The sequence below is a fragment of the Colossoma macropomum genome, unplaced genomic scaffold (genome assembly GCF_904425465.1).
Source record: "Colossoma macropomum unplaced genomic scaffold, Colossoma_macropomum, whole genome shotgun sequence".
NCBI lineage: Eukaryota > Metazoa > Chordata > Actinopteri > Characiformes > Serrasalmidae > Colossoma > Colossoma macropomum.
In genome coordinates this window covers 18,327,989-18,342,014 of record NW_023494794.1, presented here as the reverse complement: position 1 = coordinate 18,342,014, position 14,026 = coordinate 18,327,989, and the positions used below count along the sequence as shown (strand labels likewise).

The window sequence follows — 14,026 nt, the reverse complement described above, 5'->3', positions numbered from 1 at the left end:
ATATTTTTACATTAAAAATGTTTAAGCATTTATAAACTATGATTTTGATCAAATGCTCTATATTAACCCATTCATTTTGGACTCGTTCGGGAGCGCCCTCTAGCGTTTGAGAAACACGGAAGACAGTGCAGAGAGGTGATTCTCCTCTCTACAGGTTCTCTGGTATTGCCCCGTTTACACGGAACACTTCAGAGGACACGAATGTCCGGAGGAAGGAGATCTCCGACGGACTGAGAGAGACCTGTTTTGATTGGCTGCTCCGCGAAGGGGCGGAGTTTAGGCGATTCGTTTGTTTTTGTGGGAAACAGCAGCGCGGAGGAAATGTCAAAAACAGGAGCACAAGGTGGGTCAATTTGGAGCTTTTAAACAAAACTTAAACAGGAAACTGTTAAAAACAACCACAGTGAAACGATCTTTCCGTATCTTATACCACAAATACAAAAACCGCCACTGGATACTAACTTGAAGTTGTCACGCTCATGCTAACTGGCTATCAAACCCACATCCTCCTCTCAGTTACTGAGGAGTAGTTAGCTAACTAACCTAACCGGCCTGTGAGAGACGTAAAAAGTAACGTTATTCCATCAGTTATAAATAGATTTTGGGTTCGTTCGTTGTCTGGCTGTTAACTCTGGTGCTCAAATGTAACCATGTATGTTGCAGTGGCGTTAAGCCTAGCATTATTGATAGATATACGTGACTGTGCTGGAAACCCGCGAGTTAATTCATTCTTTAATTTTACCGCGCCTTTCAAAGGGCAATTCCACCGTTTTTTAAAAAAAGCATAGTTCAGTGGTTGAGATGCAGGTTAAACAAACTGATTCAGAGCGTTCTGATGTGAAATGATACATCATAGAAAAACTTAGCAACTCACCCAGGTCAGGCTGTCTTTTCAACGGAAGTGATAGGAATCGGGGTCTCAATGTCTACAAGCGCAAATATAGCCATTTTATTTACGATGCAAAACCACCAGTTAAGCTACACGTGTCTTCTGAAGTTTTATATGTGTAGTTCATGATACTAAAATAGTAGTACATCTGGAAAAATGTTTTTTTTTTTCTTCTTCTGGGGACTATTTTGCCTTATAGTGTCCTGCATGTACCCCTCCACCATGAATGTCGTTTAAAAGATACATTTCAGGCCAAAACCTTACCGAAAAATCGGTGGAATTGCCCTTTAAGCCTCCGTTTGAGGTTGGCTTTACTAACGGCGTTAACGCACAGGTTGTTCGCTGTCGCTGGTCGCAAATCAGTTGTGGGTTTCTGTTGTGTGGTTAAACCCTTTAATGTATTATTATGAACATATTAATGATCATCCTTCAGTAATAAGGATTAAGTTGATTTACAGCAAGGCCAAAAGGGGGCAAAGAAAGAAGCGTTTTTAAAGGTGCGATGTGTTTTCGTCAGTCAGCGATACCACGTGGCGTCAAATACGCTTGTTGTTCAAGGTGACGCGTTAGTAATGATGGGCAACATGACAAGACTTTAACATTACCGATATAAATTATGTCACAGCACCCTTTTCTGAGCATATCGTGGTCATCGTCAGTTCTTAGAAAACCATGACCAACTTACTAAGAGAGCATATTTAGTGTTCTGTTTAGCTAGATTATTTGCAGGACTGTATGTAAAACTGAACAAAAATGACTATACCCATAACGTCTTTCACTGATTTTTTTTTTTTAATGCGACAATGATGAGCTTTTTCTGTTCCAGCTTATCATATCTCAGAAAACAAAAAAAATTTTATGCATATTATATTTCGCGAAAAGGTCTTCCAAGTATTGCAATATGTTGTATTGCCTATGATATTGCAAAATGTAGTCTCACAATACTTAAGGCTATTTCTAACACATGATGTGCCATGATATTTGTTTTTTTCTGACATCTGCTAAGTTAGAACAGACAAACTGGTGACACGTTTTAAAAATACTATCAAAAATGATGAATTCAGTTAAACATTTCACACACTAAATCTAATTAAAGAGGACTAATAAAGTATGCAGTACGCTTTAAAATATGCTTTAAAATGAGCTATTTTTAATTAAAATACTTAGGATGATCATCTAAAAATATTGTCATGCTATTATTCAAACACACCCCACAGGAAGAAATACACAGCTAACATCACACTATGTGAGTGATCACTATTTCATGATAGATTTGTTACAGGATTGAATTGAATTTATTTCTTCTGAAGCCTAAGGTCACCATGCTCAGCGTTGGGTACAAAGGCCAGCCCAGCATTGGGCAGTGTAGCAGTGGAACTGTGTTCTCTGGTGTAATGCAGCGTCCTATATCTTTGAGATGAGTTGGAGTGGTGTTCCAGAACTAAACAATGTCAGTACCTGATGTCATTAATGACCTTGAGGCTGAATGCCATCAAATGCTCACAGCAATGTTCCAACAACTAGTTTAAAGCTTTTTCAGAACAGTAGAGACTGTTACTACAGCAAAATAGGGATAAACTCTCTATTAATACCTTTGATTTCAGATGAAAACGTCAGCTGAGCAGCTAACCTGTCATTTTAAAGACAGTATGTTGACAGTAGGTATCATGCTGTTGTTTTTTGTGTGTTTCAGATACTTGGCCAAGTTTAACGTTCAGTTAATCTCGCGTTATGGCCCCTCCGGGCAAACGTGCACCACGCCGTGAGGAGTTCACTTTGGAGCTTGCATGTGAGTGGGGCACGTGCCAGGAGACGTTTGGGGGGATGGAGGAGTTCTGTCAGCATGTGGAAGAACATTACAAAGCGATGGAGAGGGACAGCCCTGATATACCAGGTGAGAATGCTTCATCATAGTCAAAGTTGGGTATTAATTAGCTTTGTTTACTCAATTTCAACTACAATTGTGTAATGTTTGCAGTTTTTGGATTGTTTTTTTTAATAATAATTCTTTTGCTTCTGCTCCAGTAGGGACCTGTAGTTCATAGTTTTTCTTAGTGTTTGAAGAGGAATTCCACTGGTTCTTCAAAATTTCTGATTAATTCAATCTTTAAGATGTAAATAAAGTTACTGAAAGTGGTTTGCTGTGAAATGCTCTGTTCTATAGAATCTCACACAGTCAGAATTGTTTCCAGTGGTGGTGATAGGAACCAGATATCTGAAGCGACTAAAACCACTACATCACAAAACACTATTACATGAAATGGATAGGAATGGAGAAATGAAAAAAGTAACAGGAAGGCGAAAAGGCATCTGGACAAAAACAATCATATAAAATAAAGAATACGTATAATGATTCAAATGTTGCTCAAAAATGTTTGGAGGAATTGCTTACCATTTATGTAATGGAAATAATTTCTAATAATACATAACAATTATTGTTTTAAAAGTGGTGTAGTCTTTCAAAAACACATGGGGCAAAATTATTGACACCCCTGAAGAATATTTGAAACTAAAACCAAAGAAATTTACATCTTTGAGGGGAGAAAAAAAAAACTCTTTTTTTTTTTTTCTTTTTATTGCTCCTGGGCTCCAGACTCTACTGATGTCTGTGACCATTTCCTGTTTCCCTAGGGTATAAATATGAGGCTACACACCTCAAATCCACTTATCGTCCGTCAACATGGGTAAAACCAAAGAGTTGTCAACACAAATGAAACATAAGGTTTTGGACCTGCTCAGATTAGGAAATTGCACAAAGGAAGTTGCACAAAAAGGGTGATGCTCGGAAGACATGAAACCAAACATCACAGTTTCAGAACTGCACAGTTTAGCTGAGTCTTGGGGTTTTCAGACTTCAAAATCCACTGTTAGGTGCCACCTCCATAACAAGAAAGTTTTTGGAAGCCACATAATGCCGTAACTGAGCTTTTGCAAAATGTCATTGAAACTACAAACAAAATTGTGTAATGTGGTAAGATGAGACGACAAACACTTTTTGGTCAAGCACACCATTATCACATTTGGCAAAAAAGGAACAGCATAACATGAAGGCACCTTATACCCACTGTCAAATGTGGTGGTGGATTATTGATGTTTTGGGGCTGTGTTGCTGCTAGCTGTCCTGTGGTTCTTGTGACAGTCAATGGCATAATGAATTTAACTAAATAGCAGGGGGTTTAGCCCCAAATGTGTCTGCCTCTGCCAGAAGACTAAACGTAGGCATGGATGGTCCTTTCAGCAAAACTTGAAAATCAAAATCAAAACATCAAAATCCACACAGAAAAAAGATGTTTTTTATTCCAAAGCACAGTGTAAAAATAAAAATATGCATTTTAGCCATTTGTTTAAGCCTGAAATATCACTCACTGCATGTGTTGATTTTAGCTCAATTTTATGAAAGATTACAGTGGTTCTGGACTGTATGTGTAAACTATTCATAAGTTTAAGTGTTATGTCATTTCAGTTTTATAGATACGTGTTGTTCGTTGTGTGTATTTGCATGCAGGGCTCGCTATGTAGCAAAATTTGGATCCCAGTTTGAGCAACTGTACAGTTTAGATTTCAGACAAAAAGCTCCCAAGTTGCATTGTTGTTTCTGTGGGTTACTTATTTGGCTTTTTGTGCATTTTTGCAGAAGAGGTGTACAGCTGTCTGTGGCAGGACTGTGGCTTCTGCTCTGTGGAACTGGACGGAGAGTTGCTGAGGCATATGTTTTTCCACTGCTACCATGCCAAGCTGAAGCAATGGGGATTAGCCGTCCTTAAGGGCCACCCGGACATGGGCACCTGTTCAGTGGGTCACCAAAACCGCAACATTGTGCCAGAGGTCCAGGACAGCTTCCTCTGCCTGTGGGAGCACTGTGAGGTGATGGTGGTCCCTTGTTAGCCTGATTTTCAAAAGGGAGATTTTGAAAGTTAAAATAGTCTTGTTGTCGTATAACTGAACTGTTTGTTTAAGATAAAGTGTTAAAATCTGCATTAACCAGGTAGCATCCTTACAGGATTCTAGTAGTTTGTTAGTGCTAAGCTAACATTGTTTAGCATTAACACTTTCAGATGAGGCTGAAGTGAGTTTCTTGTTTGAATTTTCTGTTCTACCTTAAACAGTACAGCGATGACATTCTCATACATTTAGGCACCAAAATGTAATTGCTGCAGCATTTAAAGTAGAGTGAAAAATTTGAAAAAGGCAGTTCCAGATAAAACACAGACATTTGAAGCTTCTAAAAGTCAGTCAATGTTTGTGAAAGACATATTTGCATATATTTGACATGTAGCAGGGTCACAGTGACTCTTTCAGTAAGGAGCTCTGGTATAGAGCTGGCTCTGCTGTTTTCTGTTCCTAACAACCCACTGATTAGACTGCTGCTCGTATTCATAGTCAGTGACATATCTAGAACTTCGAGGAGGCCTAGAGTGGCGTTTTTCTCGCGAAATTGGTATTAACTCCTTAAAGGTCATGAACGTCTGCACCCTCAAACTTATTGTTTAGTAAAAATCCCAAATCAGTAATTGTTAAGAGGGATGAATTGAAATCTGGAGTTGCTGGCAGCTCAAATGGGATACAGTTTGTGTGTCTAGAAAGACAAGATTGGTGCAGGTACTCGTTTAACAAGTCTAAAAACATTGCTGTATGAGTGAACTGCATGTTGTCTCATGTTTTTCACAGACAAACATGGACAACCCAGAGTGGTTCTACAGGCATGTGGAGATGCATGCACACTGTCTGGAAGCCAATGAGGAGAGCGTACTGTCCTGCGGCTGGAAAGGTGCATAACCATTAATCACGTTTTTAACGTTGTGGACTGACATAAGGTCGTTCGATTTATGTTGATCAATTATAGTAACCTAGGACTTGAAAGTTCATCCCAAAATTAAATAGTTCATGCATTTTGTTTAGTGATTTGAGATCTGTATTAAAGTATCGTAATGAAGTCTCTCACATTCCCACAAGTGTTCTAACACGTGTTAATGCAGTCTAAGAAATCATAACTTATTATGAATGATAAAAGTAATTAATCATAGCTAAAAAAAATACATACCCATTAATCTTTGTATCTTTTTTCTGATCGTGTGAGCCTGAGAAACTTGCCCCTTAAGTCTCAGTTGAAGGGCTGCTGCTTACTACAAGCAGTATAAGCAGTCACTTGGGGACCCTGAGCCATGAGGGGCCCTATATGTATTATATAGTTCAATTGTAATGTCAACAATTTTTTTTTTCACTTCCAGAAAGTCATTCAAGGATGCATTATATATAATTGATTTTATTTTATCTTTAGTTCTTTTTAATTACTTACATGTCTGTTTATAAAGACTATTCTGCCAAAAAAGTCCAAGCTGCTGCCCACTGTAAAAAAAAAATTGTTCTTACAATGAAGTGTTCAGGCCTATTGATTTATTTACACCCAAGGCATTAACTGAGATAGTAATATGCTAAATATATGCACTTATTTATTTAGAAATGTCTTTTTAATTTTTTTCAAGTGAAGTTGAAAGATTTAGATTTAACAGGAGTTTAAGTTTTAAATAAAACTTTTTAATCATGTTTTCGTGTCACTACCAAAACACACAAAAATTTAGTCCATAGGTGGAGCCTTATTTTAGCCACACCCTTGCATTTTAGAGCAGGAAGTGGGACTGTATCCCTGTCCCTCATAGCCACATGTTGAGTAGTTAGATCTCATTGTTTTGAAGTAAATGTGTCCCAAAATCTGAAAATCAGTGTGTAACATTATGATTTATCACTGCCAAAACATATTTTCTGCAAATAAGTAAATATTTTTGTTTAATGAAAAATATAATGATTTTATGTGTGCACAACTGTTCAAAGCTGTTTGCTAGTCATGTACTGGCTAGTGTTTTTGAGTTCTGCTCAAAATGAACTAAAATTGTCAACACTGTAGTGCTTACAGTCACTACACAACGTTATGATTGTTTTGTTAGCGACAAAATGGAATGTTCACTTATTTGTTTTAATATACTAAACATAATTAAGGTATGTGTTCATTCAAACCAGAGGGATTTTAGTCTAAATTCCAAGTCAGTTAAAAGTCTCTGACTTTGAACCAGTTTGGTAGAACAATCCATATAGAAATTACAGAAATGACTGAAATATTATAAATTCTCTTTATTTTTGGATAGATAGTGATGTACTTTTGGGTGGGAGGGTTGTGGTTGCCTAGTTGCTTAGGGCTCCCAAATGTCCAAAAACAGCCCACCTCAGTGTAAAACTCCTGTTTCTTTTATCCATTAGATTGTGAGGCGTCGTTTAAAGGCCGGTTTAAGTTACGGGAACACATGCGCAGTCACACTCAGGAGAAACTGGTGGCGTGTCCAACCTGCGGAGGAATGTTTGCCAACAACACCAAATTTTTTGACCATATCCGACGGCAGACCTCCATTGAAGGTGAGGAGCAGTGGGGTGGCTCGACTTGGAGCATATAATATGCGTGAAATGGCAACAGAAGTAGTGGCGTAATTAGCTTTTGCATGCTGTTTATTGGCTTGTACATCTTAATTGCCTAATCTCCTGTCTTTCTTTCTCTTTCTGCCTGTCTCCCTTTTTCTCTCTCCTGCTGTCTCTCCCTCTCTCACTGTCACCCCTTCCTCCCCTTCCCCTTCCCCTTTTCCCTACATCTTTATTGCTTAATTTCTTTTTTCATTCTTTTTCTTTCTTTTTCTTTGTTTTTTCTTCCACTATATCTGTCTCTCTTTCTCTACATCGTAATTGTTTATTCTCTTTCTTTCTTTCTTTCCTGTATTGACTCTCCCTCTTTCTTTCTTTCTTTCTTCTTTCTTCCTTTCTCTCTTTTTGTCTCTTTTATGCTGTGTCTGTTTCTTTCTGTATTCACTGACCTTCATGCCCACTGTCAGACTTTCTTCCTATTTTTGACTGCTGCCTCTCATCTTAATTCTTTGCTTGCTGGTCTGTTTATAGGTCAAAGGTTTCAGTGCTCTCACTGCTCAAAGCGCTTTGCCACAGAGAGGCTACTGAGGGACCACATGAGGAATCACGGTAAGAGCGTCTTCTCTCAGCTAGTGAACCAAACAAGCATGCAGTTACCTGGACAGCTATTATTAATGTTTTGTAAATTCACAAAACAAATGTGGTTTTCTAACAAAGCCGCCCTGTTGTCAAACTTTTTTAAAAGTCATTTAAAACATCAATGCAAGGTTCATGTCTATTTAGAAATCTCTCCAATCAGTCCTTAAATCAGGGGTGTCCAATCTTATCTACAGAGGGCCAGTGTGTCTGCAGGTTTTCATTCCAAACAATTACTTGGCCATGTGTACTCTTGCTCTGTTAGAATGAAAACCTGCAGCCATACCGGCCCTTTGTGGACAAGATTAGACACCATTGCCTTAAATGATATATATGTGCATGAGACCTCAATTAATTAATGAGTTGGAAAATAAATGTGTGATTCAGTGAATAGTAATGGTAGTATTTGCTTTGAGCTGCTGATATGGTACTAGGCCAGTCCATTTCATAATAAGCACATCATATATTCATGTCCGCTAAAAGAAAATTCATCAACTAATGCATCATTAGTTTTGCTAGAATGTTCTACAAGCTCCGTGTTCTTTTTGTGCATAGTGAACCATTACAAATGTCCGTTGTGCGATATGACATGCCCCTCGCCATCCTCGCTAAGGAACCACATCAAGTTCCGCCACAGCAACGAGAAACCCTACAGCTGTGACTACTGCGAGTACAGGTACAGTGATAGTCTTATGAGACGTGGTCTCGTAACGAGAGGACACATCTGGGACAATTTGTTAAATTTGTGATGCTGAAAAATGTTGTGGTTGAATGCACCGCTAACAAGGGTACGCCTGCTCTAAAACCCACCCCAAATTTTTCGTGCTTTTTTAACATCAGGAGTACAAACGATTACACAAGCACAGTAAGCTAGCTAGCAGATCGCTGTTTTAGCTAACTGAACTCTTTTTCCTTGCAAGAAGGTAAAATGTATTTTTTTTCCCCGCATGACATGCAACACATTTATATTTTGATAGTGTTTTTGGGGGGCTTTTCAGTAGTGATGCACCGATCCGATAAACTGGATAGATTTCAGCTGAAGTGTTTTTACACGTGACACACATCAAATTCTTACTATATCTTTTTATTAATAGAACTGAATGCTCTATATACAGCTAATTATTATGAATTATCACATTACAGGCAATGTTTTGTTGTTTAAGGAGATGAAACATGAATTGCGGCATGTATTTTTCTGCAAAGAGCAGCAGCATGTCAAAATAAAATTGCAGGAGGACTTATTTTATTTCTGTTGTGCTTCACACCAGCAAGTAACTGTTTCAGATTTTTGCATTTGTATCAGTTTGAAATAGGCTAAAATACTGAGTGCATTTACATGCACTCAATAATCCGATCATAGTCGGATTTCTGCAGTTATCTGATCATTCAAATGGTCATGTATACAGCATACTCCAATTTCTTAGATCAGGGTAAGGTGTAGAAATCTGATAAAGACAGCTAGATTTTAGCTCAGTAATAAGATTTTTCAGTGCATGTAAACCCTTACCCAGATTTCTTTCGGACTTCTCAGTCTGTGCATGTGCGAAAACAGACGGCGGTACTGGAAATAAGCAAGCAGCTTTGCCACAAGATGGCAGCAAAACACTTTTGGAGCGACACTGAAACCAATTACATGCTTGACAAAATGGAAGAATTAAATATTCTTCATCTTCTAGATGATGTATGTTCATAGTTTTAGGTAAAGTGGCGCAATGTAGGTTTGAGGTTTTACGTTACGTTTACATCACAACTTCTGTTGTGAGTTTATTGGCTGGTTGCAAAGCAGAAATCCAATTACTGCCTGACTCATGTAGAACAAGAGCTTCCCTATTGTCTGATTACTCAATTGCGTGTAAATATAAATGGATTACTGACGGTTACAGTTATCGGATGCATGTAAACGCACTCAAGTCAGATTTTTGGGTGATTTTGAGATAATAAGGTGATCTACAGTGATCAGTGATGAGCACACTGTTGTCCGCTGCTTCAGCTCCGCCGTCAACGAGGCGTTGAATTTGTTTAAAAAATTGTTGTTCCCAGCCACATTTAAGCACAAATTTCTCAGGGTTGTCCCCAGATGTTCTCATTACAAAATCTCTCTCTCTTTTATTTGTTTATTTATTTATTTATTTATTTATTCATTCGTTCATTCATTCATTCAAGCATCGGTTACAGATTTGTGTATCTTTGTGGTTTTAGCTGTAAGAATCTCATAGATCTGCGGAAGCATCTGGAAACACACAGCAGTGAGCCGGCCTATCGATGTGACTTTTCTGACTGTGAATACTCCACCCGCTCCCTGCACTCCATCAAAAGCCACTACAAACGTATACACGAGGTGAGCCGAATGGTTAACCGACCAAAACAGATGAAACGTCAACCAGTTAAATAACAACATGCACAATGAACACAATAGCACTGCAAAACACTGCAGCAGTGAACTAATCACATTACTACTACAAATGCTTACATTCCATATCACCACAACAAATAAACAGAAAATAATCAAATCACATTATAAAACCATGTGCTAACTTGTGATATGCGTTTAGGGAGATTACACTCCTCGTTATAAGTGCCATGTGTGTGAGCAGTGCTTCACCAGAGGGAATAACCTCACTGCGCATCTACGCAAGAAGCACCAGTTCAAATGGCCTTCAGGGCATCCCAGGTTCAGGTATATATTTTGTTTTCACTTTTTTTGCTTAGTGTGTTCCTATATTTAATATCTGCCAGCTTGCTAATTTTTTAAGTTAATATCCATGCTTTGCGCAAAATGCATTCTTTAACTGTTGTTGCAGGCAGGCTTTACAGAACATTGACAAGCAAAACTCAGCGTTTTGTCAAAGAATGCACTGTTTCAAATTATTACATGTCTTGTAATTAAGGAATAAAAATCTCAGCATGAAGTTCACTGACTTCTGCTGTTTTAATCTTGCTTGCTAGAGAAGTGAACAATGTAGCCTACACCACTACCTACTGTAGCAGGCCCATGCACAGACATTTTGGGGGGTAGGGGCTCAAAGAGACAAAAGTATTTGACAAAGCCAACTAACTGTTCTTTATTTATTCTATGCTTTTTGTAATATTTTCAGGGCTCACAGTTTTCAAGCTAGAAATACAAAATTTTGCTGAATCGTTGAGCCTGTATAGGAATAGTGTGCTTGTGTCTTTGGCGACTGACAGCATATAGGGTTTTCTTTAGATATACACATATTAGCAACCATCTGGGATACCATAGCAACAGTCTAGCACCACCTTAGCTACCAACTTGGACAGCATAAAAACATCTTTGTCAAGCCAACTTAAAGTTTGTTCATGAACTTTCCCATCCTAGTTTAATTTACTGTATTGTATATTTACTGTGTATTGCAATCACTCTTACCAAGAAAGACTTATGTTTTGGCCACCAACGCTCACCAAGTACCTGATGGCATCCTATGACCAAAAGTCAGCTTGGTGTGTCAGGGCCCTAAAGCTGGTCCAACCTCGTAATAGTAACTACAAAAGACCAAAACTTGAGCAGGGTGCATGGATAAGTCAGCTGAATCTGTCTGTCTTTGAAACTTTCCATCTGCCTGTCTGGCCTTCAGGTATAAAGAGCATGAGGACGGCTTTATGAGGCTGCAACTGATCCGCTATGAGAGCGTGGAGCTGACAGAGCAGCTGATGCGGGAGCGGCAGGGCGAGGGACACAGCAGTGAGTCCGTTCCCCAAACGCAGGGCCTCCAGCCTGGGGAAGATTCGGAGGAAGTTAGCAGTGCAGACAGACGCTCTGAAATGGAGATGAGAGAGGAGGGAAGGAGAGACTGCGGAACGCAGGAGGTGCATGTAGAAAACATGCCGCTCATGCTCACAAGCAGAGCTCCCTCAGAGACGGAGGCAACAAGGGAGGAGTCAGTCATGCGACAACTGCAGGACACTGCCCAGCAGCTAGGCATGGAGGTGGTTTAATGTTCCGTCCCAAAACACGTACAGTTTTTGAAAGCCAATGTGCTTTTGTGTCTTTTGAAATAGGGGACCCACTCAAGACCAGAGGTACTCTACTGTGGTCGTGTTGCCTCTTATGCACTTATAGAGTGGAGATGGTGTGGACTAAGCCTATATCAAGAATGTTTTTGAGAATGAAGTGAGGGTGTATGTGTGTAAGTGTATGAGTGAGTGAATGTAAAGGAGAGAGAGGTTCTACTGAACAAGCTTGATTTCTAGGCCGGAAGGAGAACGTAACATTCTGCAAGAGGTTTAGCACATTGTACAGTTTTTTACAACGTTTTGTTTTGCTTGCTAAAGGGATATTAATGGGAAGTTGCTACTGAAGAACTTAAAATATGTTATAAATACCCTTGCTTTTATTTATTGATTTTTCTTTTTACTTGAATTACGATAAGTTTACTGTCTGCTTCAAAAACACCATCAAAATACCATGTTAAATAATGTCGGTGTCATAAGAAAACCTTTTAATATCTGTTTATGTAACTTAAGCTTGAAAAGTTTGCTTTTCAGAATTTCTTTCGGTCTGTCATAGAATGTTCACACAGTGGGGGAGGGAAACAAAACAAAGGTTTTCTTATGACAGAATGTTTTCTTACGATAGTTGGCCCTTTAACATCATATACTCTATATGTTTCATCTTAATGGGTAATTTCCTAAGATTTTTCTGAATTTCTGCACTGCTCAATCGTTGATATGTTGACAGTCATTCAGAGTGTTTTGATGTGAAAGTGCATTGTAGTGAAACTCACTGACAATGTTAGTGAAATGAAACAGGGGTTACACTGTCTGCAGAATAAATATAGCCATTTTATTTAGTATCCAAAATGACCAGTAAACCTACACATGTCCTCTGAGTTTCTATATGTAATTTTGATTATGATAAAATTTAGATACTATCTTGCCTCACAATGCCCTGTGTGTAGCTTTCCCCCGTGGGTGTATTTGCAAAAACAGGCCAAATCTGTCGTAAAACATTATCTCATCTTGCAGTGTATTCACAACTTTCATGTGATGTAGATTTTAGAAGCACCAGTCACTTCAGATGTCTGGATCTCATCACCATCAACTGTGAAAAGTTCTGACTTTGTTTACATCTTAAAGATTGACTATGCAGAAATTTTCAGTGGAATTCCCCTTTAAGATAATTCTGTTTTTTTGATTTGGCGTGTTTATTGCATAATGCTCTTCTGACTTCTGTGCAAAAATCTTCTGCTTCATGCCTTTGGGTCTTATTAGGCTTGTTTACATTACCTGGGTCTTGGCTTAGCCTACATGCTACTACAGTGGACCATGTTTTTCTACACTTAAAAAAACTGAATAATATCAAGGTTTTTTTTTTTTTTAGTAACATTCTGAAATAGTTCACTGATATGTGCATTACAGCAGTTGTGGGTCACTCCAGCAGCCACTGATAATATTTCTAGTGCTGAAATTAAAACATAGCACACATTCTGGTCCAAGTGGAATAATAAAGTGTAATATTACAAATCGGTGCTGGTTTGATGAAATTGAAATTAAATAAATTATGGTAATAAATAAAGAAGGAAGCTTTTGCATTGTTGTTCGGTATAAAAATAATCAAACTGTTATTGATATTGACTTAAAGAAGCTAAAATTTCTGTTAACTTATAGTATGGAGCAAATTTTAGATGACAAACATCAAATAGTTCAATCAAAGAGTCAGCTGTCACCCGGTTGTCAGTTGTCTTACATACAAATAAACAGTAGAAACCTAAAAAAAACTAGCCAACCTAAGGCCAAGATACCCAGCATTCTTAGTGGTTTCGTTGACTTGGGTTCATCGCTTTTTTCATTTTTCTTCACATTTTTTTTACTTGTTGCTGTTGATCAACGTCAGTCCACAGTTCCATATCAGTGTATCTTTGCTATAATTCTTCCACTTGAACACCACAAAAGTTTACTCACCCAATTATTATTGCATCAGTCAGTTGACCTTGGAAGATTGACAGGCTACAAGACCAGTCTGATTGATTGAGAACTATTCTACCCTGCTGATATATGTGAAAACCGCATTTTGTTTTATATAAAATAATTATCATTCTGCTAAGCACCAGTTGCTAAGGAACACCTAATTTTACGTTG

The 14,026-nt window shown here is 38.3% G+C and overlaps 1 protein-coding gene across 1 annotated transcript; it reads left to right on the top strand.

The window, feature by feature from the left end:
• Window positions 1-232: 232 nt before the first annotated feature.
• Window positions 233-13,636, top strand: LOC118814725 (histone H4 transcription factor). Its single transcript, XM_036580455.1, has 10 exons — window positions 233-343; window positions 2,583-2,783; window positions 4,524-4,753; window positions 5,558-5,657; window positions 7,142-7,294; window positions 7,826-7,903; window positions 8,486-8,606; window positions 10,130-10,268; window positions 10,483-10,607; window positions 11,524-13,636. The coding sequence occupies exons 2-10, from the start codon at window positions 2,621-2,623 to the stop codon at window positions 11,882-11,884; spliced, it is 1,470 nt and encodes a 489-aa protein (XP_036436348.1). The 5' UTR covers window positions 233-343; window positions 2,583-2,620; the 3' UTR covers window positions 11,885-13,636.
• Window positions 13,637-14,026: the final 390 nt, after the last annotated feature.

What these genes read in the sequence shown, in the direction of transcription:
- LOC118814725 (XM_036580455.1), top strand. Translation starts at nt 2,621, where the DNA reads ATGGCCCCTCCGGGCAAACGTGCACCACGCCGTGAGGAGTTCACTTTG. An exon ending in GGACAGCCCTGATATACCAG is followed by an intron (nt 2,784 to 4,523) that starts GTGAGAATGCTT and finishes GCATTTTTGCAG; the next exon opens with AAGAGGTGTACAGCTGTCTG. An exon ending in TCAGGGCATCCCAGGTTCAG is followed by an intron (nt 10,608 to 11,523) that starts GTATATATTTTG and finishes TCTGGCCTTCAG; the next exon opens with GTATAAAGAGCATGAGGACG.